At 35.3% G+C, this 27,446-nt stretch overlaps 1 protein-coding gene across 1 annotated transcript in view; it reads left to right on the top strand.

Annotated features, from left to right (window-relative positions):
- axo (axotactin) overlaps nucleotides 1-27,446 on the top strand; it is a 564,741-nt gene that overhangs the window by 69,576 nt on the left and 467,719 nt on the right. The window contains exons 5-6 of the mRNA XM_090371184.1: nucleotides 6,836-7,102; nucleotides 21,137-21,243. Of these exons, the coding sequence (XP_090227310.1) occupies nucleotides 6,836-7,102; nucleotides 21,137-21,243 (374 nt within the window). The remainder of the gene's footprint in view (nucleotides 1-6,835; nucleotides 7,103-21,136; nucleotides 21,244-27,446) is intronic.

The following is a 27,446-nucleotide window of genomic DNA, read 5'->3' on the forward strand; positions in this document are numbered from 1 at the left end:
ATGTTTATAAACACATATGTTTTGCTTGTTCTTTGTGTTATAACGAAGTAGGCTATAACATAAAGTGGCTTTGTGTTATAGCCTACTACATTTATGGAATAAAAGTGGCAGTTGTTAATATAATCCTGAGGTTTTCTTCGCATCATGGGAATGACAAATTGTTATAGCTTTCTTTTTACCACATTTCCACAATCACAAGCCCTTCAGGGAAGTGAGGCTACTTTTATCTTGGTTATATAATTTAATTCCAAAATATGCAGCATTTTTCACAAATGATGTAGTTAACACAAACAGGAATTTTTGTGTAGTTAATGTTGTAGTTACTACATTGTAACTACAATGTAGTCACAATGTAGTTAACACAAGTGTAACAGAATGTATTTGGCTTGTCCATGTAACCAGAAGCTACCATTGTCAGGGATACAGAATATTGAGAATCACATTAAAAGCTGATACTAGTTACCACAACTGCACCAGAAAACAACTGAATATGGAATCAATACTTTTATATAGTTTATAAAGTTACCTTGATTCATGTCTAAACACATCTGTATATATCTATACCTGTCATTCACAAAGGAAGTAGTATGTATATTGCATGTACATGGAATTTGCACCTAAGAAAACATTTTTTACTGTTTATTAAAAGCTGTACATAATAGGTAAAATCAGTTTGGATTTTTAGAATTAGCACTAAAGATACACCCAGAAACACAATGAATTTTGAAAACAAAATCTATGCAGACCAGTGTAATATTCTTGTCAATACCAACCAGATAGGAAATGCCAAAAACCAGCTAGACAGAATGTTCCTTTGCAGGTTTAGAGTTTCCAAAAATGAAAAACTAGAATGAATGAAAAAAAAATTAAGAAGTGAATGCCAGTGAGACGATATGTCTCTTTGATTGGTTAAAGCTGTTGCATACTGTATTGAAAATTTAGAGAGTAAAATGAAGGTTGCCTAATAAGGAATAAAGAGAATACCCAGGAAAGAGTATAAGAAGGAATTTGGCCACTGACACCTCATATTTTTAAGGCAAAGAAAAAAAATATATATTTTCTTCTATTCATTCTATTTTCTCATTTTTGGAAACTTTAAACCTGCAAACAACAAAAATCACTGCTGCCTCATTGCATTTTGGTGTTTCCTTATTTTCCAATTATTCTTTTTCTGTATAAGTGGGCTTTATTTTCTCTCTATACATTAAAAAAGTTTTCCTAGTGATAAGCTTTTCTTCCTAGTGAAGCCTATAACAGCTACAAGGTGATCTGTAATAGAGCCACAGAAAAGGTTCGACAAGCAAAGGCAGTTTATGAGAAATCACTAGCAAACAGAGCAAAGAGGGGGGGATAAGGAATTCTTCACATATATAAATTCCAAGACGAGCAGGACAAACCAGATCGGACCCTTACGTAAGGGAAAGGGGATAGTATTAAATATACCAGCTGCCGTTGCAGATGAACTCAACAGTTATTTTGCATCGATATTTACAAATGAAAAACCTTTTGTGGCAATGGGAAATTGTGGGAGCGAAGTTGAAAAATATGTAATTAATGATATTGAAATTTCACAAGATTATTTAATGAAAAAACTTTCAAGCCTACAGTCCAGTAAGGCTCCTGGAGTTGATGGAATATACCCCATAATCTTAAGGGAGGCGGCAAGTGAGTGCATTGAACTATTGAGGCTAATTATGCGAGCATCACTAGACTCTGGGGAGATTCCACTGGATTGGAAAAGTGCCAACGCATCTCCCATACATAAGGATGGCTCTAAAAGTGAAGTGGGAAATTATCGACCTGTCAGTCTGATTTCCCCTACCACTGATGTCAGACCTGTCAGTCTGACATCAGTGGTAGGGGAAATCATGGAGGCAGTGATCAAGGGTGGAATTCAGGATCATTTGGATCGAATTGAAATTCTCAAGGATACTCAGCATGGTTTTGTAAAAGGAAAATCATGTTTAACAAATCTGGTTCGCTATTTCGAAAGGGTCACTCACGACCTGTATTTAGGGAATAATTTCGACATTGTTTATTTAGATTTCAGCAAAACTTTTGACTCAGTCCCACATGAGCGATTGCTTTATAAGCTAGAACAGGTTGAAATCACTGGGAAAATCCTTCGATGGATAGCAGGATGGCTTCAGGGCAGGAGGCAGAGGGTTGTGATAAATGGCTATTCCTCATATTGGGTTGATATAAGAAGTGGGGTTCCCCAAGGATCAGTATTAGGACCACTGTTGTTTTTAATTTTTATAAACGACATTGATGAAGGGATAGAGGGCGTGATGTCTAAATTTGCAGATGATGTTAAAATTGGTAGTGGTTAATGATCACTGTCAAGCTGAGCTTCTTCAGAGAGACCTAGATAGACTTCAGGAATGGTCAGAAAAATGGCAGCTATGCTTTAATCCAACAAAGTGTAAGGTATTACACCTGGGAAACAGTAATCCCAAAATAACTTATTCGCTTGGTGGAGTTCAACTAAACCCAGTACTGGAGGAAAGGGACTTGGGTGTTACGATATGGTCAGACAAGAAATTCTCTGAGCATTGTAAATAGGTTGCAAGGAATTCCCATTGTGTCCTATCGATGATCTATCAAACTTTTGCAAGTAGAAATAGGGACATGATAATCCCATTATATAAGGCTTTTGTTAGATCACACTTGGAATACTGTGTTCAAGTATGGAGACCGCACCTAAAGAAAGATATCGAGCTTCTTGAAAGGGTGCAAAGACGGGTCACTCACCTGTTGAGATCAGCAAAAGGGCATCCTTATGAAGAAAGACTTCAAATATGTGGGTTGCAGAGTTTGGAAACTAGACACCTTAGAGGAGATTTGATTGAGGTGTTTAAGGCTCTGAGAGGCATCAGTAATATGAATGAGGACGAAATTTTCAAGATTATAAATGATGCTAGAACTAGGGGACATAAATTCAAGTTATGGGGGGAAATGTTTAGATTGGACTGCAGGAAGTTTTATTTTAGCCAGCGAGTTAAATTACTGGAATAAGTTGCCTACATGGATGGTAGAGGCTGACAGTTTGGAGAAATTCAAAGGTCATCTGAATAGTACCTTCGGGTCAGGGAAGCGCGTAGGATGATAGGTTTAATTTCCTTTTTTTTATTAATTATTATTATTTATTTATTTATTTTTTTTATTCATTGTTTTGTTCGGGTTTTTTTTTTTGGCTGGTGCAGCATAAGCCATAGGCTTTCTTGTACCATGTGACTAATACTAAATACTAATATTTATTCAAGCCAATGGGAGAAGAGGGCGGGGCAGTTATATCACTACAAATGCACAAGTAAATAATTACATAGGTCATTTCCTGATTACATTTCGATCAGTGCATTATAATGTTAGTATAATGTTATTATTATACAAATAATAACAAACCTATACAAATATTTACAAAAAACTAAAATATTTACAAAATATTAATCTGTTTACAATAATACCTCTTCTGTATCGGGACGGGGTCCCTTTGTCAGCTTACATTAATATACAAAAAACATTAAAATGGAACATCAAATGATGCCAGGCATGGTCATGTATTAGACAGTGAAGCGTGTGCACAAGGTTGGTGAACGTTAAATGGAAGGTACACAAATGGGTTATACTAGGCAGAATCAGACACTTGCTGTTGACAATGTAGAGCATGTACGTGGGATGCATGACGTTATCAGAATTAGACACTTGCTGTTGACAATGTATATTAATGTCAGCTGATGAAGGAACCCATCGTCCTGATATAGTTCGTATATTTGTAAATAGTTTAGTATTTTGTAAATACAGTGGATTCCGGTTATTTGGGCCACCGGTTAATCGGGGCAGCTGTTTATTTGGGGCAAATCTTAAAAAAACAGAAACCAATCGAGAAAATAGCCAGGGTTTACTTCACTTAATTGGGACAGCATGCCGTTTAATCGGGGCAGGAGACTGCAGCAGTGGAGATTACCCTATGATTGTCTTTGACGGTACCACATGGTTCGGTCGAAATTCTGGAGGTCACAAACATAAAACAATTAGCAGTCATCTGTTTATTGGGCTTTTCTGTTAGTGAAATCTATCATAAACGGACAGTAAACTCGATCTTACTGAATTTGCGATAATACCAACAGCTGGAATTCTGTGGGTTATTATGGTGAAATGAGTTTACACTTCCATGAAATCTTCAATCATGTAAAAAAATTAATTTTCAGAATCTTCTCTTCATTCCAATTTTTAAAGCTTTGTAACTCATTACTCCGTTCTCACTTGTGCGTATATTGTGTTTGCCGTGTTCTCTTTTATTGATTGCTTATCTTTTTACTGTTTTAAATTTTAACCCCCACCCACAAATGTCAGCGAACAGAAATGTCAACTAGTTAGTATGTACATATTACAGTACGTATTAATTATTCCGATTATCACGTATCATTTAATATTTTAATTGGTAAGGTAATAAAGGGTAAATTTGTGCTTAATATATATTTGCTTTTATAGCCTGTGGATAATATTCCTCCTATTTTCACTAATTAGAATCGCTGTTAAAATTCAAATTAAAATTCAATTCACAAATGTGATCACAATGACTCCGGCACTTACTGCACATCGTATAGTGAACGGTACTTTATTATGTCGAGTTCGTCGTAACGTGATTTGGTTGTACAGTGAACCAATTGTAAAGGGGGGGGTACATTGTATTTTTAACTATTTACGTGAAATTTCGGATAACTGGGGCAGCTGCTTAATCGGGCCAAAATGCACTAGTCCCGATGTGTCCCAAATAACTGGAATGGACTGTATTTTAAATATTTGTATAGTTTGTAAATATTTTAGTTTAATATTTTAGTCCTGCTCATTCAGATGCAACAATATTCCTCATGCATTATGGAACCTGAAGCAAAAAGTCTTTTCCTAAGTGACTTATATAAATGCAGGCAAATAATTACGTAGTGATATTTATATGACCTTGAGAATGCTGTGTGGTGGAGGATGGGGGTAGCCAATGGGAGAAGAGGGATGTGGGTCACATGGTACAAGTGGGTTGGTCAATTACGTCACTACATGCACAGGTAAATAATTACATTGGTCATTTCCTGATTAGATATCGATCACTGCGTTTCGACAGGTGTGTCTTTTATGTAGAAAAGATTTGGCTTACTCTGTCATACCTCTACGTTTTACATAGAAAAGTGTTAGGTGAGCAGGAGGTGAAGCCCCCCTAGTAGCACATTAAAAATTTTTAAGTGACATTTCCTGTCTCGTCAGTGTCAACAAGGATATTATTTATATTTCACTCCTGATCTCTGAAAAAGAAAAAAGGGACTATTGCAGTTTAATTTATAGTTTCAGCTCATCTGTGCTTGCTGTTTGGAACTCTTTCCTGTCTTTCCCCTCACCCCCTTAAGTTACATGAACTGGCCCCAGATTTGTAACATTTCCTCTCCTCCTTAGTATTTTTCAATTTCATCTTAACTAAGTTTAATCCCTCTTATCCTTTTTTTTCAGTTTAGCACATTTCACAGTCTTCAACCTTTACTTTTTCCCACATATTCTCTAGTCTAATGTAATGGTATTTCCAGTCTATTTTGATTGTATATTTTATATTATATTAGCACATTAATGCATCGTTGCTATATCAGATTTCATTATTTCCACACTTTTGCATGTTTTAATTTGTTTTGCTGCTTTTTACTTGTTATTTACAGTATATTCATATTATAACTTATTTATTTATCTGTAGTTTCCTTTTCTCAAAATTAATTTTATTTTTTTTATCTATTCATTTTCGGATAACTGGGGCAGCCGTTTTAATTATGGGGTAGTCTTTACTATTTTTAGTTTGAATTGTCAAAATGTTTTCCTCACTAGATTGTGGTCTTTGGATTTTGTTCTCTGTTCATGCATTTTGTATTTCATTTTTTCACAACTTCAAGCACTTTGCCAATCAGGACTGTGTTTACTTACTACCTAGTGTCAGAGCTATTAACCCCTCAACCCAGAGAGTTATCAAAACACTATGTTCGTCCTTTACCTGCTGAGTGTGCATTGTAGCTCCCCCCCTCCCTTGAAAATATGGAGCATCAACGGCTGAATTTCTTCTTCTGTTCTTTCCCACAGGTATTTTCATTTACTCTTCATTATGTAACCTTTGTTTAATTTCCACTTATTCTTCATTAGGCAACCTTCAGTTTATTTATTACTCTCTCTGAAAATTTTAATTTCAGTATCTGACAGCTTTTTTTTTTTGACATATTTGCCAATCACAGAGATATATCATTTCATAATTTTTTCTGAAAATTTTCTTCCATTCATTCTATTTATTTATTTTTTTTTTTCTTTCTTTTTTTTCCCCTATGTAGGTGGACTTTGTTTTACTTTATTTGGCCAGTGTTGAAAAGAATATTATTTGTCTTTTTACTTCTGACCTCTTTAAAGAAAAAGAAAAAAAAGAACCATTTGGAAAATAGCCATTTAGTATTCTGAAAACACCTTAATTTTCTGATTATAGCAGAGATTTTTATCCCTTTATTTATGAAATATAAAATAAAATAAAATAAAATAAAAAAAAAGAAATTTTGAACTGTTGCTTTACTGTTAGTTCCTTCATTAAGTTTCTGAATTCAGAACCATAATGAATAATATAACTTTGCTACTCTGGACATTATTTGTAGCAGATGGCTACCTTTTTTGTTTTATTATTATAACACTAATCTGTAATAAAGATTTATTTATTTATTTATTTTTATGTTCTGATAATTTAAATGTCGCAATAAAAAAATTAAAGATAAAGGTTTAATCTTTGACTTTTTTTCATTTAATGATAATAAACTTTCCATAGGTATGGACAGCAACACTACAATACACAGTCAAAAATACACCTTTGGACAGATGTATGGATGTTTAGGTAACATTCATTTCAATCATGCCAATTCCAACTTTTCATCTGTGCCATTAAAATCATTTTCTCACATTGAAGATGGTTGCATAGACAAGTGTGAGACCAGTAATACTTGTTCATATGGTGCCAAATGTATTAATCATTATACTTCTATCAGCTGTGACTGCTTTGGTACTAGATATGAAGGAGCTGATTGCAACGACAAAGGTAAGTGCAACTTAAGGAACTTCTAGTAAGGAATACAACCTTTCGAATTATAAATTATCTTATTATATTATGAATTTAAAACTTGTGTTATTGTTTGCTAGTTATGACAGTTATAAAATTGGGAATGATTTGTAATCCAAAGAAAATTAGATGGTGAACTTAAGTACATCTTCACAAGACTTACTAATAGTTGGTTTCCATGAGGCATAGTCAACCATATGTAATGAAATCTGTTCCTACTACCACCACCATTGAGATGACCGCTACTAATAGTAAGATGTATGATATTTGAATAGTAACATTATAATACAGTAAGCAATCAGAAATAATTTATCTACAGCCATTGTCAAGCATATGGTGTTACACCTTTCATCTGTTCTTGTTTTTCCAATTGAAATTGTGAGATGATGATTCCCTTTATTCCAATAGGAATTTTTTTATTAGGATTCATCGCTTTAAATTTATTTGAGATGGATTTTTTTTTCAGGTTACCCAAGAAAAGTGAAACAGGAAGGCTTTTAAAAAAAATCCAGCTCTTTGTATAATATGAGGTTCAAATGAAAAGTAATGTGGTACTGTAAGTTATATTTATAATATGTACAGGATAATTCAGGAGGAATAGTAAATATTTTAGGAGGTTATAGTATTGATTATTCTGAGTAAAAAAAAAGTTCATATAAACATGTGTCCAATTCTCAATGGATATGGAGATAAAGCTGTTTTTGAAACTGGTGCGCACAGCTCCCTGAATCAGATGTGACCAAGAAGCATTTATAACCTGATGCTGTTTGGTGTTAGAAGTGTTTGTTAAGAACATCTTCATGCATGTGGAATATGCTGATATGGTGTTTGTCTATGGTTTTTGTGGTGGAAGCGCTGCTGCTTGTAAGAATACCATCAATGGTTTCCTAACTGCAGAATACCAGATTCAAGAGCGCTTACTAGTATTTACACCAAACTGCGTGAGAATGGTACAGTTCCCAGTGTTCACATTTCTTCTGAATGTGCAAATGAACAAAATGTGGATGAAATAGAACACATTCTTCAGTTGTGAGAACGTAGTCCTACTATTAGCAAACAAAGAATTTCTACGCCAACCGGTGTCCCACAGACAAGAGTATGGCGAACATTACGTGAGCATGGCTTGTATCCATTTCACATATGGTGGGTGCAACACCTTGAACCAGGAGATGACGCTCAGCAATTGGAATTTTGCTAGTGGGTAAATGCTAATTGCCGATTAATTCCATTAATACTGTTCAGCGATGAAGCTATTTTCACCCGTGATGGTATCAACAACACCTGTAACTCTCATAGGTGGTTAGATGAAAATCCACATGCCATAGAAACAAATTTTCAACATCGCTTCTCTGTAATTGTGTGGTGCGGTATCATTGACAATCAGTTGATTGGGCTTGTTGTGTTACAAAAGCATCTTACATGGCCCATTTACCTATAATTTCTGAAAAACGAACTTCCACTACTATTGGAGGATGTTCCCTAGGCTACAAGGATTGGTTGTAGTTACAGCATGATGGAGCTCCTGCACATTAGACCCATCTGGTGATAGAATACTGTATCACCAGACGATACTGTATCTAAATCGAACTTTCCCTGAATGATAGATTGGCTGCAGTGGTCCGGTTCATTGGCCACCAAGGTCTTCAGACCTCATTCCATTAGATTTTTGTTTTTAGGGTTGTTTGTGGATGAAAAGCGCAGTATACAAAGAAAAGGTGAATACAAGTGGCAAATTGCTCGCTCGCATTTTGGATACTGCTTCCCTCAAAGGAATGCCATGATGACCTCAGAACACATCATATAACCACAAGAGTTGCAAAGCGCATTGAGGTTGGTGGCGGAATTTTCAAACATTTATTGTGAACTGTAAAAAAATTTGTCAATGATTTGTGTTTTGTATCATTCAAAAAGTCAATAAATATAAACAATAAATCATTTATTGTTCTTTAATACCTCTCATAATGGCTTTGTGTGTGCCAGTTTCAAACAGCTGTATCTCCGTATCCATTGAAAATTGGACACATGTTTATTATGAACTTTTTTTACTCAGGATAATTGATATCATAACCTTCCAAAATATTCTCCTGAATCACCCTATATATATACACTGATGAGCCAAAACATTATGAACAGCGAGTCATTGGAAATCGAAGCAGCTGCAGGCGAACTACGGCGTGTGCGTGGGTCGGAACACAGTATAAAAAAAACCTGATACTGAGCTTCGTTAATCAGTGTTACTCTTGTTCTTCAGATGGGAAAGGCAGCGGACTTAAGTGAGTTTGACAAAGGCCAAATTGTAATGGCCAGATGAATGGGTCAGAGCATATCTGAAATGGCACGGCTGGTGGGGTGCTCATGGTCAGCTGTGGTTAGTACCTACCGAAAGTGGTTCGAGGAGGGGGAAAACCCACGAACCGCCGGTGTTGGACAACCACGGCTCATTGATGCTCGAAGTGAGTGAAGGCTCTCCCGGATGGTATGTGACAACAGAAGGGCAACTGTAGTGCAACTTGCTGGTGATTGGAGAAATGTGTCACAACACACAGTACATTGAACCCTGCTGAAAATGGGGTTGCATAGCTGCAGGCTGCTCTGAGTGCCCACGCTAACCACAGTTCACCAGTGACAGTGCCTACAATGGGCACGCGAGCATCGAAACTGGACCTTGAGTGATTGGAAGAAGGTTGTCTGGTCCAACGAATCACTTTTCCTGTTGCACCATGTGGACGGCTGTGATGGAGCCTGGATGCACCGTGGGACAAAAGCTACCGGTGGTGGCAGTATCATGCTTTGTGGGATGTTCTGCTGGGATTCCCTGGGTCCAGTTATTCTTGTGCCGGGCATTCTAACGTCTACCACCTACCTAAACATCATTGCTGACCAGGTACACCCTTTCGTGGCAACGGTCTTCCCCTCTGGTGGTGCTGTCTTTCATCAGGATAATGCGCCAAGCCACACCACCTGGATTGTTTGAGACGTTTCGTGGAACATGAGGAAGTCATCCTCATGTTCCACGAAATGGTAATGAGGTATTTCCAGGGAAATACCTGGAGGTATTTTCCTGGTCTCAAAATTCCCCAGACATCAATCCTATCGAGCATCTGTGGTTTGTGTTGGAACAGCAACTCCGATCTGCGTCGTCTCAATCACAGACCTTACAGCAGTTAAAGGATCTGCTGGTTACGTGTTGGTACCAGATACCACAAGACACATTTAGAAATCTTTTAGCGTCCATGCCTCGCTGGGTACGAGCTATTTTGGCTGCACGTGGAGGACCAACATCATATTAGGTAGGTGGTTATAATGTTTTGGCTCATCGGTGTATATATATACTATATATATATATATATACATTCCCTGGGTCCAGTTATTCTTGTGCCGGGCATTCTAACGTCTACCACCTACCTAAACATCATTGCTGACCAGGTACACCCTTTCGTGGCAACGGTCTTCCCCTCTGGTGGTGCTGTCTTTCATCAGGATAATGCGCCAAGCCACACCACCTGGATTGTTTGAGACTGTTTCGTGGAACATGAGGAAGTCATCCTCATGTTCCACGAAATGGTAATGAGGTATTTCCAGGGAAATACCTGGAGGTATTTTCCTGGTCTCAAACTTTGCATCTTCTCAAACTTTGCCAATGCAATTTCACAAAATTCCATTGCCATCTGTCTGGTGATGAAGAGTCTCGGCTCCTCATTTGGTTCATCTTGAACTTCGTCAGCATTTTCTTCTTTCACTATCGCTGCCTGCAAATCAGTAAGTTCTTCATTAGATAATTCCTTCTCTTCTTCTCTATATATATATATATATACAGCCACTCACCGATTAACGTAAGGGTTGCATTTTACGGAACGCTACGTAAGTTAGAATTCCTCCAATGCGAATCAAAAAAGAAATGTTCAACAAACGTGTGAATAGAATTATTTATTGTATTATTAAATTTTTTATCTTATGCGCAGAAAAAATTGCAAAAGCGTGCAATTTAAAAAATTTCAAAATTATAAAATTATAAAAAAAGAGAGGAGATGGGCATAAAGTCAGTAAGTTTTTCCTCTCGAGCATCATGCCAGAATCAACATCTTCAGCTGATAAGTATGCTGCTATGCAGGTTGAGGGCTGTGGAGATTTAGAAGGGGTCGGCTGCCCAACCTTGCAAAAGAACATATTAATCGATGACTGGATGGTGGCTTTTTCTTTTCATCATAGATTTCTTTGTAGCAAGCAAGCATATCATTCACCCCTCTGTTAACTTTTAAGAATTGTTCACTGTCAGGATCCATCTTCTCAAACTTTGCCAATGCAATTTCACAAAATTCCATTGCCATCTGTCTGGTGATGAAGAGTCTCGGCTCCTCATTTGGTTCATCTTGAACTTCGTCAGCATTTTCTTCCTTTCACTATCGCTGCCTGCAAATCAGTAAGTTCTTCATTAGATAATTCCTTCTCTTCTTCCTCTATTAACTCCTCCATGTCTTTGGCATCAACTGTGAAGTAGCTCTGCAACCTTTACAGTCTTATCTATAACCTCTTCATATGATTCGTCTTTTTCAAATCCTTCAAAGCCTTTTATGTGCCGTGGGTATATTTTCTTCCATGTGCCATTTAAACAACTTTTAGTAATTTCCACCCAGGCCTTATTAATGTTTAAGATGGCGTGGTAAGTATTGTAAGATTTCCAAGTCTCTTAACGTAAAATTTTCCTCACCATCTACTACAGACAATGCCTGAGCAAATATTGTGCCTGAATAGTATGCTTTTAAATTCAAAATAACACCCTGATCCATAGGTGGGATAAGTGAAATTGTTTGGACATCCTACACATCATCTAGATGCATAGGATGTCCTGGAAAATTATCTAATAGAAGCAAAATCTTGAAAGGAACGTCGTTGTGTTTACAATATTTTTCAACCTTGGAAATGAAGCAGCATTTAAACAAATCCTCAAAGAGAGATATCGTTAGCCCTGCTCCTGGTTCGATCAGAAATGCACAGGTAAGGTGGCTTTATTGATGCACGAGGATTTCCAGAATGGTACACAAGCAGTGATATTAATCTGTAATCTCCCGCTGCATTAGCCCCAAGCAAGAGCATGGCCCTATCTTTTGAAGCCTTGAAACCTAGCATTGTCCTTTCCTCTTTGGCAATGTATGTTCGATCCGGCATTTTTTCCAATACAGAGCAGTCTCATCAATGTTAAAAATTTGCTGCATTGAGTAGCCACCTTCATCATTAATTTTTTCCAACACATCACAAAATTTCTCTGCAGCTGTAGAATTGGCACTGACAACTTTGCCACATACTTTTTTAATGTTTTGGAAACCAGTGGGATGCTTGAACCTATTAAATCACCTGTTGCTTGCCATGAACTTGGCTTGGGGTTCGCTGTACTTATCCTTAATATCTTCATAAATACTTCTTGCTTTTGCTTAAATGGCCATTGGACTCAGGAGCACTTGCTTCTGAATCTGATTTCCCATCCATATTATTAATAGCTGTTCCATCTTCAATATAGACCTGAACGCTGTTTTGTGATCACTGTTGATCTTAAGTGCATTGATCCTTTGATGTGTTCTTTTATACGTGCACTGTCCTTTAAAATAGTATTAGATAGTATGAATCAGAGCTGTAATACTCAATATGTTCTACGTTGATAATAATATTAGTAAATTAATAAGAGGAGTAAACCTCAATATAGTACGTGGAACACTTCCGTATGATACCCTCCAGAAATTAAAACGGAAAAAAACGAAAAAATCGACAACTTACCGGTACATTAAAGTAAAATATAAATAATTAAATAATCAATTTAACACAATTCAAAATTTTACCTGACCAAAAAGTGCAGGAATATTGTATGTTCTGGACTTCAATTCCTTCAACTGAACCATAGTAATGTAGTCGTTTTTACGATATGTGGTTAACGTTTTATTGTATTGATTTACCAAATTGGTAAACAGTGTCGGGTCCACTTCACAATAAGTGGAGCTATCAGATACAACTGAATCTAACTTATTAATATAATCATGTTTATCTAGTATTACTAGTATTGTGTTAAATTGATTATTTAATTATTTATATTTTACTTTAATTATTATATTTTACTTTAATGTACCGGTAAGTTGTCGATTTTTTCGTTTTTTCCGTTTTAATTTCTGGAGGGTATCATACGGAAGTGTTCCACGTACTATATTGAGGTTTACTCCTCTTATTAATTTACTACTTTTAAAATAGTATACACTGTTGAAGCTGCGAGACCTAATTCCGTGCAATAGATAACAAACTTTGTCCTGCTTCGTACTACTTAATCATTTTCATCTTCATTTCTAAATCAATTTTGTTTTATTTCCTGGCACTGCCAGCACTTGCACTTTCCTTTGGTCCCTTTCCCTTCACTATTATAATAAGTAAATAGGAATGAAAAGAAGATTCTGAAAATTAATGTTTTTAATATGATTGAAGATTTCAGCGAAGGGGACTTAGTTCATTTCACCATAATACATAAAAACTGACAGAATTCCAGTTATTGATATCGCAAATGCAATAAGATTGAGTTTACTACCCGTTTATAATAGATTGTGCTAACAGAAAAGTCCAATAAACCAGAAAGTGCAAATTGTTTTTGTTTTTTGGTCGTGACCTCCAGAAACGTGCTTTAAAAAAATATCACAAAGGCATTCAAAATTGATTCTTATATACAATATGTTATATAAGAATCTTATATACAATATGTTATATAAAAAACAATATGTTATTGGGTTCACATTACGATATTTTCACAATACCTCTATTTATCCCTACAGATGCGAAATACGTTAACATATTTTTTTCAGTTGCACCGGCTGGCAAAAACTTGCGTAAAGTTGAATTTGTGGAATTCAAGTATTACTTAAGTCGGGGAGTTCCTGTATCCCTTAAATCTTAGGATCTACAGCATTTAGTACAATTTATATAATTTTTAGGAAATCTGTTTTTATTTTTCAGGCACTTTTAATTTTTTTAACTGTAGCTACACCTCTTAGGTCAGCACTCTTTCCATACACTATCTAAATCCATTTGTCTATACAGTTGGTCGTCGACTTACGACCGACTTCCGTTCTCTGACTGACAGGTCGTAAGTCGATCTGGTCGTATGTCGGCCATATATTTATTAACAGTATTTTTTAACCTTTCTAATCTTTTTATCATCTTTATGATTTATTTTTATAATCTTTTATTTTTCATTTTAAATACAGTAATGTTTTTATCTTTTACTTAGCGATACTGAATAAACCTTCGTTTCTACGCCTAGGCTATCTCTCTCTCTCTCTCTCTATGAGGTTAAATTCAAACGTTCTCTACATTTTAATTAGTTTATTACTCATACTGTTTATAAAAAATCAAAACTACAATCTATAATTATATTGTACATAATGTACTGTAAACACAAAAATACAATCTAAAATTAATGTAAAAATTAATACAAATGAAATTTACAAAATCAATTTTCAATCTTTGCTTGTGCTGGGTTGTGCATCGTTAGGGCCATGTTCTTGGGTTGAGGTAGGAAATGTTTATTTATAGAGACATTATGCAAAGAAAATCTTTTTTTTAAAAACGCTTAAACCACCCAGTACTAGCCTGAAAATCTTCTGTGTAATCGTCTCCGGCGCGTGATTTTAAACTGAAACAAACTTCTAGCCTTTGCTTGCACTGTGTGAAGGCTCATGGGTGTATTTTTTTGTATTAAATCTTCTATCCACATAAACAACAATTTCTCCATTTCATGGATGGGTTCCTGTCGTTGTTTGGTTAAAATTGTAGACTTAATAAGTGCAGAACCTTTCACAGCTTCCCGAATTGTTTCTTTGTCCCTAAGTATCGTCAATACCATGGAATGTGATAACTTCAAGTCACATGCTATCGTATTCACTTTCTTTCCGCCTTCATACTGCTGGATAATTTTCATTTTACACTCTAAATCAATAGTTTTCCTTGACTTTTTAGCTGGCGTATATGTAGATGAAGTCATTTTCCTTTTACTAAACATTTTATGCGTATTTCAGTAGAATTTTAATTAATACACCACACGCAACAGATACTTGAAAGCGACTGGGTGTATGTAAGAGAGAGTGACTGGGTGTATGTGCCTGGTGCTGTCTTCAGGCCTCCCATCATCGATTAATTTATTTATTATTATTATTTTTTTTTGTGGTCGTAAGTGCGGCCGGTCGTAAGTCGCATAGGTCGTAAGTCGACGACCAAGTGTATTTCATTATGGTTGCTGGGCATTTCTACTATCACTAGCAAGTCCTGGATCCATAATCCATTATTATATATTATTGCAGCATTATTATATATTATATTATGTATATATATATCAGCAGTAATTCTTCATTCATTGAGAATCTGCATATAAAGGAACCACTAGGTGGCAGTAATAACAATGTACTGATGTGGGATTTACTTAAAGATGTAACTACCATCAGGAGTAAGGGGAAGAGTTTTTGCTTTTGTGAAGGTGAGTACAGTGGTCTCAGGGAGTTTTTAAATTCTATACAGTGTGACCAACTGATGATGTTACCAACAACATATTCTAAATGGGATGCATTCAAGGAATTAATCTTGGAAGATACTAGGCTTTTCATACCAGCTAAGAAATACTCTTCAAGGTTTAGGCCTAAATGGATTTCAGATGACCTAATGAGACTTGTGGCAGAAAGAAAAATGCATGTGATGCATATAAATTATCAGGCGACACAGATGCCTATGGTAGATATAAGATGGTATGTAATCAAGTCACAACGGACATTAGGCAAGCAAAGGCAGATTATGAGAAATTTTTGGCAAAGAAAAACAGTAAAGATTTTGTTACTTATTTAAACTCTAGAAGGAAAGGGATGAATCAGATTGGTCGGCTTGACATCGATGGTTTGATTGTTGATGAACCTGTTCATGTAGCTGACAAACAATGAGAATTTTGCATCTACATTCACACATGAGGAGGTCTGTAGGGAAGTGGAGATCAGAAGCTTATCGAACTGTGGCAAGAAGCCAAATGATTTTGTAATAACTGAGAGCAAAGTGGAGGGAAAATTATTAAAATTGAACATAAGAAAGGCACCTGGAGTGGATGGGATTTTTCCAGTTATATTAAAGGAAGCAGCAAAGAAAGTAAACAAACCCTTAGCCATAATTATGAAAGCTTCCTTAGACTCAGAGGAGATCCCCATGAACTGGAGATATGCAAATGTCTTCCCAATTCACAAAGGGAGATCAAAGGGCGACATGGGTAATTACAGACATGTTAGTCTAACGTCTGTTCCAGGGAAATAATGGAGTCACTGGTTAAGGAAGCTATGCAGGATCATCTAGACAAGACTGCAGTTATAGTTCAGACACAGCATGGGTTTGTTAAGGGGAAGTCTTATCTGACAAATTTGGTTGGATACTATGATGTGGTCACAGAGGGACTGGATGCAAAGAATAATTTTGATATCATACACAGTAAACCCTCAATTTAACGGACTAATAGGGGAGGAGGAGTATCCGTTAATGCCGAAAGTCTGTTAAATCGAATGTAACCTGGGGTATTTTTTATTGTTCTTAATGTAAAAAAAAAAAAAAGCTTTAGTACGATATACAGTACTGTACAATATAAATTTATGTTGCAATTTGGCCTTCGATTTATGGATATCAGAAACAGTTTTGTTTTCTTTCGCCGTGAATTTCCCAAACACATGCTACCGAGACGCATTGTTCTAATTTCTCAGTTCTAATTTCTGTGCCACATTTAAGTTCACACGCTTTCTTTTAACTCTTCTATCACTTGATGCCATTTTAAATTGTAAGGATTGCAAAATTATTTAATAAATAAAGCCACAATTCAGAATTCGCAGAAACAGTGTATAGAACCTGATCACACGATAGTTTGAGGCAGACTGAGACTGAAAACAAAGTGAGTTGGTAGACCTGCAGTTTAGTGTCCCGAGTTACGGTCAGCTCGCAAGTCACTGCCTGCTCTTATCTGTTATCTGGGAAAACAGCTATATTTGAACACGTTTTCAGAAAGAATAAAAAGCAATTTCCTGACTACAATTTCCTGAATTTGATTATAAAAATAAAAGTAGGTAATTATCAAAACAGTAATGGAAATAGGTAATTATTATTAATTTTTAATTAACAATAACACTGAAGTTTTGTATAACCTAAAAAAAATAATATGGTCGAGATTATTATGTACATTACTGTACTGTATTATTATTTGTCTGGTCCGTTAAATCCAAATATCGGGATCCATTAAATCTAGGGCTTACTGTACTTGGATTTTAGGAAAGATTTTGATACTGTGGCACAAGGAAGACTACTGTACAAATTGGAGCAGTATGGCATTAAGGGCAAGTTGCTACAGTAGATAAAAGGATGGTTGTTGTTGTTATTTGGTTTTTAGGAGCATTAGCAACTAAGGCCATATTGCTCGGGGATATGCGGTGGTCATTCCCTGACCTTTCCGCATCCTCCATATTTGATGGTGACGGGCTCGAACCCTGGTCTAATCAAGAAGCGTGTGCTACGCACTGCTGCTCCTTCCCACCTGTCTACGGAGGCGCCATAAAAGGATGGTTGAGTGGGAAAAGACAGAGAGTGGTTCAATGGACACTGCTCTTCATGGACTAATGTTATTAGCGGAGTCCCCCAGAGTTCGATGTTAGGCCCATTGTTGTTTTCGGTATTTATCAATGATATTGATGAAGGTATATCAGGGTTAATGCCTAAGTATGCAGATGATATGAAGGTTGGCAGGGTCCTTAATGACAGTATTGATAGTATGCTATTGCTATAGGTTCTGAAAAAGTTGAGCAGATGTGCTGAGAGGTGGCAACTGAAGTTTAACATTGTCAAATGTAAAGTACTGCATATGGGCAGCAGTAACCCCAGAGTAACATATCATCTGGGTAGTACTGCACTCAGGGTAGTGTCAAATGAAAATGACCTGGTGGTAATTGTGCAGTCAGATATGAAGTTTTATGAGCAGTAGTATATTTATCTACTCAGATATATATATCTGAGTATATATATATATATATATATATATATATCACTGGAGTGCTTGTATCTGTTCTATTTTTAATTTTCGCTCCATCAGGACCACCGCTATTCAAGTCTTCTGCATTCGCGGTTCGATCTGGGGATCGGGTGGTAGACTGATCTTTCGATCGACTCGCCTTTGCGGCGATTTGTCTAGCGATTGAAATGCAGCGATTCCCTGACCATTATTGGCCTTGTGGTCCTCTGTTGAGATGGGGCGTAATGGTCAGTCTATTTTTGGTTTATTTTTGTTTTATTTTATTATAGTGGTCTAGATCTTGGTGATATTTCACATAAATTTGGAGGCGCCTCCATAGCCAGGTGGGAAGGAGCAGCAGTGTGTAGCACACACTTCTTGATTAGACCGGGGTTCGAGCCCGTCACCACCAAATACGGAAGATGTGGAAAGGTCAGGGAATGACCACCACATATCCCGGAGAAATATGGCCTTAGTTGCTAATGCTCCTAAAAACCAAATAACAAACAGACAAACATAAATTTGGACCTGGTGCCTGTCAGAGGGACCGCTGTTAAATTTCTATTTTAATTGGCTTACAAAAATTTAATGAATTATTATTTATTATTCTTATAATTAGACGTTCCAAATTATCTTAGAGATTTTCTGCTGCAATATTTTTACTCTTGTTACCCCTCTCTTCCCTCCGTGTTTGGTTTGATTCTTAAGTTTAATTTCGACTATTTTTGCTCTTGTCTTGCCGTACTGCTGGCATTATTTTATTTTTTATTTTTAACTCTCATTATAATTTATTTGTATGGTTATATTTCAAGCATCATGTAGAGTAATATGCTTTTTGCTACCTCTGATGTTTACTGTACCTTTTTATTTTATTTTTATCATGAAAGATTCAGTTTCCAACTATTTTAAATGTTATTCAAATATATGTATAAGTATATATCAGTAGATATATATAGATAAGCTGTATCAATATAATTATGTTGATATATAAACTTGCCTTTTGCATATTTTACCAATATAATACCTAAAAAAAAACTGAGTTGCATCATGTTTGAAAGTTAATTTCGTGAACAGCCAAATTGAATACATTTTCACAGAAATGTGGTGTGTGAGTGAAGTACAGGATGAAAAATTTCACCAAGATATTAAGGATATGAAAAAAAAGTACCAGGATTAATGGAGTGAGGCAATGATGGCAGATTGCTGTTTGTTATTTGAAAAGGGATTCATTGATGAGTATGAATTCATTCGTGTGCAAAAAAAAAACCATATAAAACCACTGAAGTATTGATTAGTGAGGTGACTGAGTATTTATATATATATTACCATTTAATTTCGATATATTTTTCTGAAAACTAGCTCTTGAATTTTTGAAGTGCAGTAGAACCTGGATAAGAAATTCCCGCATGAGAAGTTTTCCCTTGTACTAGGTTTGGTTTCATAAGTCTCAATTTCAACTTTATGTATTGTAATGTATTATTTTCCCACGTAAGAAGTTTCCCGGTAAAAGGTTTTCCCACATAAAAAGTGTGTGATCAAGAATACACAGGGTATTATTATAATGATGTTTTTCCACTTAATACAATTTTTAAATATACAAATTCTTTATTTTTAATATTATAAAAATATTAAACAATATAAACATTTTGGTAATCGAACAAGTTAGCGCCAAGCATCATTTTAGATCGTAGTAAATCACTGAAGTAGGTGAAATGGCATCATTTTTGATATACATATTGTGAATGCCTTCACAACGAGTTGCTCTGATATTGCACTACTTCCAATGAAGAAGACTAATGTTACTTATTCTTGGCGGATACGGTTAGTCTATATAACAATAACAATGGTGGATACCACCACCTCTGGGTGGTGGCGGTATCCACCATTGTTATTGTTATATAGACTAACTGGCTTATGGTATTTGCGATATAGACTAACTGGTTGCTCTGGCTTATTGTAATTGCAACCTTTTAAGGCATGTTGGAACTCCAAACGAGCTCATCCTTCCAACTTGGTAATGAGTTTTTGGTAAGGTGTTTAATCAACAGAATGTTAAGCAATTAGAAATCCTCAGTTTAAAAATGTTTCCCGTAGGCAGAGTGAAATATTTATAAATTCTGAAATAGTACTTAAAATGATCTTTAACTTATGTATGTGTATCTTTATATTTGTCTACTTAATATTTCATACTCTTAGGCCATTTTCCCTTCTAAGAAGTTTTCCCATATAAGAAGTTCTATACCTCCGGTCCCTTGGAAAGCTTCTTATCCTGGTTCTACTGTATTACATATTTCAAAAATTCAATAATAATGGCAGATTTTTTTTTTCACTTTGTGCAAAAAAAAATTGATTTTGAATAGAGCAAAATCAGTTATAGATTTAAATTAATCATCTAGGAATCGTCTGTTTTGAATTAATCATCTAGGAATCATCTGTTTTGAATTAATCATCACCAAGAACTTCTACAGGTTCATCCATTTCATTAAAAAGGCAGAAAATTTTTAAAATGTGTACCAGACATCTAAAAAAAGACATTATATAGCAGCATTTTAAATTCAAGTTGCACTTTTCTGCGGATAAAAATGTTTGTCCTCATATTTTGTCACTCTGTTTCTTTAAGTGAAATGAATCTGTGCTGTAACTTCACAAACACTTAAATTAAATTATCAGTATTGCTTGCTTGTGAGTCATACAGTGAACTGTTGCTGGAAAAATATGAAAAATCAGAAAAGTGTTACATTGGATGATGATAAGGACTGAAATTTCTATAGAATATTTTGTAATTTAAACTATTTGAGAAATAAGTGCTAATAATATGAAAATAAATTTAGCCCATTCTAAATTTGAGCATTTAATTTTTCGATATGCTCCAAATTTAGAGAATTTCCTTATCTGTAGTTGGCTTAGATCTAGATAAATATGATATGTATTAGTTAAGAATTACATAAATGTTTTTAATTTATTTTCAGTTCAGACTACAGTAACACTTAGAGGATATTCTTATCTAACGTACAGAGTGTATGATTGGGCTGATCGGGCTCATTCAGATCTAAACAGAATTAGTGTTATTTTTAGGGTAAGTATGCTTATATATATATATATATATATATATATATATATATATTATTTTGAAGAATTTTTATTGTGTTTAATAAAATAGTAATTTTTTTAATTGCGAATTGGAATTAAATATATTACAAAACCCTTTGAAACTTACACGTTTATTCTCCTTTGGACCAACCTATCAATGCATAAATAATAAGTAATTACAAGATCTACTATATGTTTCTGTGCACCTCATACCAGCATTATATAGGCTTAAATATGAACACTCTAAATAATTGCTTATATTGGATTGATGATATATAATTTCTATTAATAAAAACATTTAAACATTAACTTAATTTTAAAAAAAATGAAATTGATTTTTACAAATAAGATTGCAACATATTTGCTGTGATTCGGTATTACGGGGGCGTGCGCGCCACACACACACACACACACACACACACACACACACACACACACACACACACACACACACACACACACACACACACACACACACACACACACACACACACAGGTTCATTTTTATTCATTCAAAATGGGGAGTGGAGGGATAGCAGTGGAGGTGAATCTTTAAATCTCATCATAATGAGAACAGCCCAGATCAAAACGTACGATTTTTAACAATTAAGCAACTAAATTTAAGAGACAATTACAGATATATACCAATCTGACTTAATTATTGAATGTACCATAATAACAGCCACCTCAAGACTTCCTACTTGGACATATTTATTTGAAAAGACTATGATAATATCAGTACCATAATTTATGAAAAAAAGAAAATAATTTAATTACTAAATAATTAGTTTTCTGAATTAGCAATCTAATATTTCTAAAATGTTTGTGGTGAAAAAAACAGTGTATGGATATCAAAATTTGGGATAATATTAACTGTATTTTAATTAAATTGTAAAATTTTTCAAAAACTAAAGCATAATGATCTGCTCTCAAGATTTATTAAATTTATTGTGGTTCCTTTGCCTGACTGCCAAAATTATTCATCGATTGCATATGGGCTTTAGCATAACAAAAATGTTGATAAGGGTTAGCTTATTATTATTATTATTATTGTCTAACAGAATTGGTGGTTCTAACAGAACCTCATATAACAGAAATGTTATATGAGGGTGACTTGTATATATGTACAGTTGGTCATATATACAAAAGACATATAATAATGAACTGGCTATATAATAACCAAATGTCTTACAGCCATAGAAACATTCTATCCATATTGCTATGGCCGTGACTAGTTTTTTAAGCTTATATTTAATTTGGACGTTAAAAATAAAATTAAACAAAATTACATTTAAATTTATTTTATTAATGTATACTAGCAGACTTTTCCCTCTGCTCACTTTGCTCGCCAACCTCTGCGCACATTTTCTATGTAAAATGTGGAGGTATGATGGTGTCTTTTCTACGTAAAAGACACATCTGTCGAAATACACCGATTGATATCTAATCAGGAAATGACCTATGTAATTATTAACTGTGCATTTGTAGTGAAGCAATTGCCCCGCCCACTTGTACCATGTGATGGATGCAGGTACTTGTACCCGCATCCGTCTTCTCCCATTGGCTACCCCATCCCCCACCATGCAGCATTTTCAAGGTTGAATAAATATCACTATGTAATTATTTACCTGTGTTTACATAGGTCACTTAGGAAAAGGCCTTTTGCTTCAGGTTCCATAATGCATGAGGAATATTGTTGCATCCAAAAGAGCAAGACTAAAATATTTAACTAAAATATTTACAAACTATACAAATATTTAAAATATTTACAAAATACTAAACTATTTACAAATATACAAACTGTATCGGGACAATGGGTCCCTTCTTCAGTTGACATTAATATATAAAAAACATTACAACGGAACATCAAATGATGCCGGGCACGGTCATGTATTAGACAGTGAAGCACTTGCACGAGGTTGGTGAACGTTATGGAGGCAGTTGTCTTGCAATGTTGTCATGTGTCCCACAATGTCATCATGTGTCCCACGTACGTGCTCTATGTTGTCAACAGCAAGTGTCTGATTCTGCCCAATAACCCATTTGTGTACCTTCCATTTAATGTTCACCAACCTTGTGTACATGCCTCACTGTCTAATACGTGACCACATCCAGCATCATTTGATGTTCCTTTGTAACATATTTTGTATATTAATGTCAGCTGACAAAGGGCCCCATCATCTCGATATAGTAGAGGTATGATTGCAAACATTTAGTATTTTGTAAATATTTTAGTTTTTTGTAAATATTTGTATAGTTTTGTTATTATTTGTATAATAATAACATTATACTAATATACTAACATTATAATGCATAAATTATAATGCATACATTATTATTAATCAACTAAATTTAAGAGACTGATTGAAAGCTAATCAGGAAATGACCTATGTAATTATTTACCTACACATTGTAATGACGTAATTGCCCTACCCACTTCTCCTATTGGCCGAATAAATGTCACTAAGAGGAAAACTTTTTTAATGTATAGAAAGAGATTTTAACCTTTTTTTATCATATTTTGCTTATTTTACTATTTCATATATTTTTGCATTTTTTTAATGTAATTATCAGTTACTAATATATAATTTATTCCACATAATTATTAAAAATTGTATCGATAAAGTCAGTGTCCATAGTATAAAAAAGTGTTCTATTATGGACACTTTGATTCTTACTTTGGTCATTTACTTAATGTTTTTTAGCTTTCATAGCAATAGCACTATTAAATTCAAGGTCTGCCAATTAAATAACGAGGGAAAATTTAAAAAAAATAAAAAAATAATAAATGGTTATATATTTTTGAAGTAATCTCCATATAACTAAATACTCAGAACGATTAATTAAATCCTGGAAGCACTGATGATACTGCTCTGACAAAATGCCCTTCAGTTTCTGCGTTACTCCCTCCTTAATTTCGTCAAAATGTTGTCCTTTCACTTCTTTCTTTTCATGCAAAATCAAGTGAGTAGGTAGGGTGCTCGATAGTTGATTGCTTTCTTTGCCAAAAACTGCTTCAGATTGAGGGCTGTGGATGGCAGCACTTTGTTGTGGAACAGCAGCCAGCTGTTTGTGTTGAACAAGTACTGTCTTACTCGATGCATTTGTTCATGCAGACATTGCACGACATTCAAATAATAGTGGCTGTTGACTGTAATGTCCTGTGGGATGAATTTCTTGTGAATGATTCCTTTGATGTCAAAGAAAATCCTTCATTTTGACACCATTTCAAGATTCGAATTTTCTTCTGCCTGGGTAATCTCAGTGATCGCCACTCTATGCTTTCTTTTCATCTCCAGGTTGTATTTAAAGAATCAACTGTCTTCATCTGTCACAATTGACTTAAATGTTAGGGTTGTCTTCAGCAGATTCAAGGAAATTGCAACAGCAGTTGATTCTTTTTTTTGCTTTTGTTCCTGGTTCAAGCTGTGTGGCACAATTCAGGAACAAATCTTTCATTTCCCTAAATCATTTTAGGGAAATTGAGATGACCCTAGATTGGACAGACGGTTTCCATTCAGACTGAAGGAAACGGCTTTCAATGTTTCCTTCAGTTTGAATAGAAACAGTCTGTCCAATTTTGGGCTATCCTCAGTCAACTTATGTCTGTCATGAAAGCATTCAAACCAATTGAACACATGCGTAGAGGATAGACACTCCATAAACATTTTTTAGGTCTTTGAATTCTTCTGTTCCTGTTTTACCCAACTTAAAATAAAATTTAATTAATGAACTTTGCTCCATCTTCAAATTTCTCACTCAGAGCACCACCAACATCTTGTTACAAATGCTGTGACTTGAGAACTACTGAAGAAATGTGCACTTGCTCTATTGAAAGAGTACACTGTAGTGGTTTGAATGGTGCACATTTTTTATTTCATTGTAGTGTTTGCAGTGCAGACAGGAAAAAATCAGTACTGTTATTTGACTGACTGTGTTCTGATATTTTCCAAACTATTGCTTTAATTTCTGATGTTTAGTTGATCTTTCCAACTTCAAATGTGGAATGATCTAGGGAAAGATGTGCAGGCTGTTGTCAAGATAATACTGTTCTTTAGTGTCATGAGTATCGTAACTGGCACAACAGCACTCAAATAACCAGTCAAAGGTCGCACTTGGGGCAGCTACATGGTTTGATGCCTGTGACTGTTCCAAGTGTCGTGTGTGTTTTGCCTTGTAAACAGTGGTTAGCTGAGCCACTCTGCCGCAATACAGCATAGTGGCTCAGCTAACCACCCAGTACAATGTAGGAATACATTAGCTCATATAGGCTATGGCGAGATACAAGAAATTGCACCTTGCATGGCACATCAGCACCAACACTGGACCACCAACTGAAATCTGCCCTCTGGTCTGATGAAACCCATTTTCAGCTATTATGGTGATGGGCATATCCACATTTGGAGAAAGCAACATGAGGCTATGGCACTTGGATGCACTGTTGGTGTTCAGGTAAGACTGACTGAACTGCTCTTGAACCAGTCACAACAGACTTGTGACAACCATAGAACAGGCTCCGTAGCCAGGTGGGAAGGAGCAGCAGTGCGCAGCACACGCTTCTTGATTAGACCGGGGTTCAAGCCTGTCACCACCAAATACGGAGGATGCGGAAAGGTCAAGGAATGACCACCGCATATCCCGGAGCAATATGGCCTTAGTTGCTAATGCTCCAACAAAAAAAAAACAAAAAAAAACAAACAAAACAAACAAACAACATAGAACAGGAACACTTAACCATGTTGACTGTTGTTGAGGTACTGGTACCTGCTCATCTTGACTCCAAGATGAGCAGGTACCAAGGTCAAGATGGAAAGATCTTGATATTGACCTATTCTTCCTCACAGATGCTCAAAAACTGATAGCCATGTGTGCAAACTAGTCTTATATCAGCCTTTCCTTACTTGGAGCCTTCACCAGTATTGCTGACAAGTTCCTTCCTACACAAGAGGTGTTGCTAATGCAAAGCCAACTCAGTGTGTGTATATATATATATATTCACATTTGTGATGCATTATTGAAGGATATTAAATATAAGACCTCTAAATAATTCTTTAGCATATTTTGAAATGAAAAATATAAAAATCCTTATTTTAAATAAAAGCTTCTTAGATGTTTTTGCATACCTTGAATTTGTATGTTTTTACATATATTTATTTACTATCCATTTGATATAACAATAAAATATGTATTTTCCCCCCTTTCAATAAAAAAAACAGTAATAATAATAATAATAGTAAAAAATATAAGGTATAATGCTGATGAAGACTGTAATACAGGGCTTCATAATCTTTTTCACCTGTAATATCAAAAATCAACCCCCCCCTCCCCACTGTTGGTATCAAAAATAAGAGCCATTTTACCTTAGCCAATTTTTCAAACTATCATAAATATAAAAAAAAGATACTATTATTTGTAAACACAATTAATACATGGCACCAAAGTCTGTAAGTTTCGAGATTATATATAGATATAGACAGTGCTTTTTTTCTAAAAGAATAGGTGCCGGTACTCATTCTTTGCTATTTGGAAAAATTAAAAGGACATGAAAAGTACAGTACAGTACTCTAAAAAAATTATTTCCTAATATTGTTACTATAGTAGTAATGTTTTTGGAATAAGAATGACAAATTAAGTATATTAACACAGTTTATGAAGCATAAATTTATTATTCAAGTATACTAGGGGGTTTCACCCTATGCTCACTGTGCTCGCTTCTTTTGATAAGAGAAAATACTTAACAGAAGCTTTCGACACTGTGTGTCTCTTCCTTAGCTATGAATATATAAATATGTTACATATGGAATTCAAGAATGATACTGCGTGGTCATGTTGGATAAACAAAGCGCGTGCATGAGGTTTATGTACGTAGCATGAACACGCTTAAACAGAAGTGTGTTTTGCCTTCCGGGCTAGCCGGGTGGGTAAAGTGCCTGCCTGGCAACCCAAAGGTCGTGGGTTCGAATCCCACCTCGGGCTTGGATCAGAGTAATGCAAAAACCTTGGGAGGTGCATTATGGCCATAGAAGCCGATGCGCCAACAATTAACAAAAAAAAAAAAAAAAACGTGTTTTACCACAGTAAAACAAGCTTCTGTTACATATTTTAGTATTTGTTGCATATTAACACATAACTCGCATCTCTCTTCTCCCATTGGCTGAATAAATAACACTAGAAGGAAAATTATTTTAA

The sequence above is a fragment of the Mastigoproctus giganteus genome, chromosome 4, assembly GCF_048544385.1.
Source record: "Mastigoproctus giganteus isolate SK-2022 chromosome 4, ASM4854438v1, whole genome shotgun sequence".
NCBI lineage: Eukaryota > Metazoa > Arthropoda > Arachnida > Uropygi > Thelyphonidae > Mastigoproctus > Mastigoproctus giganteus.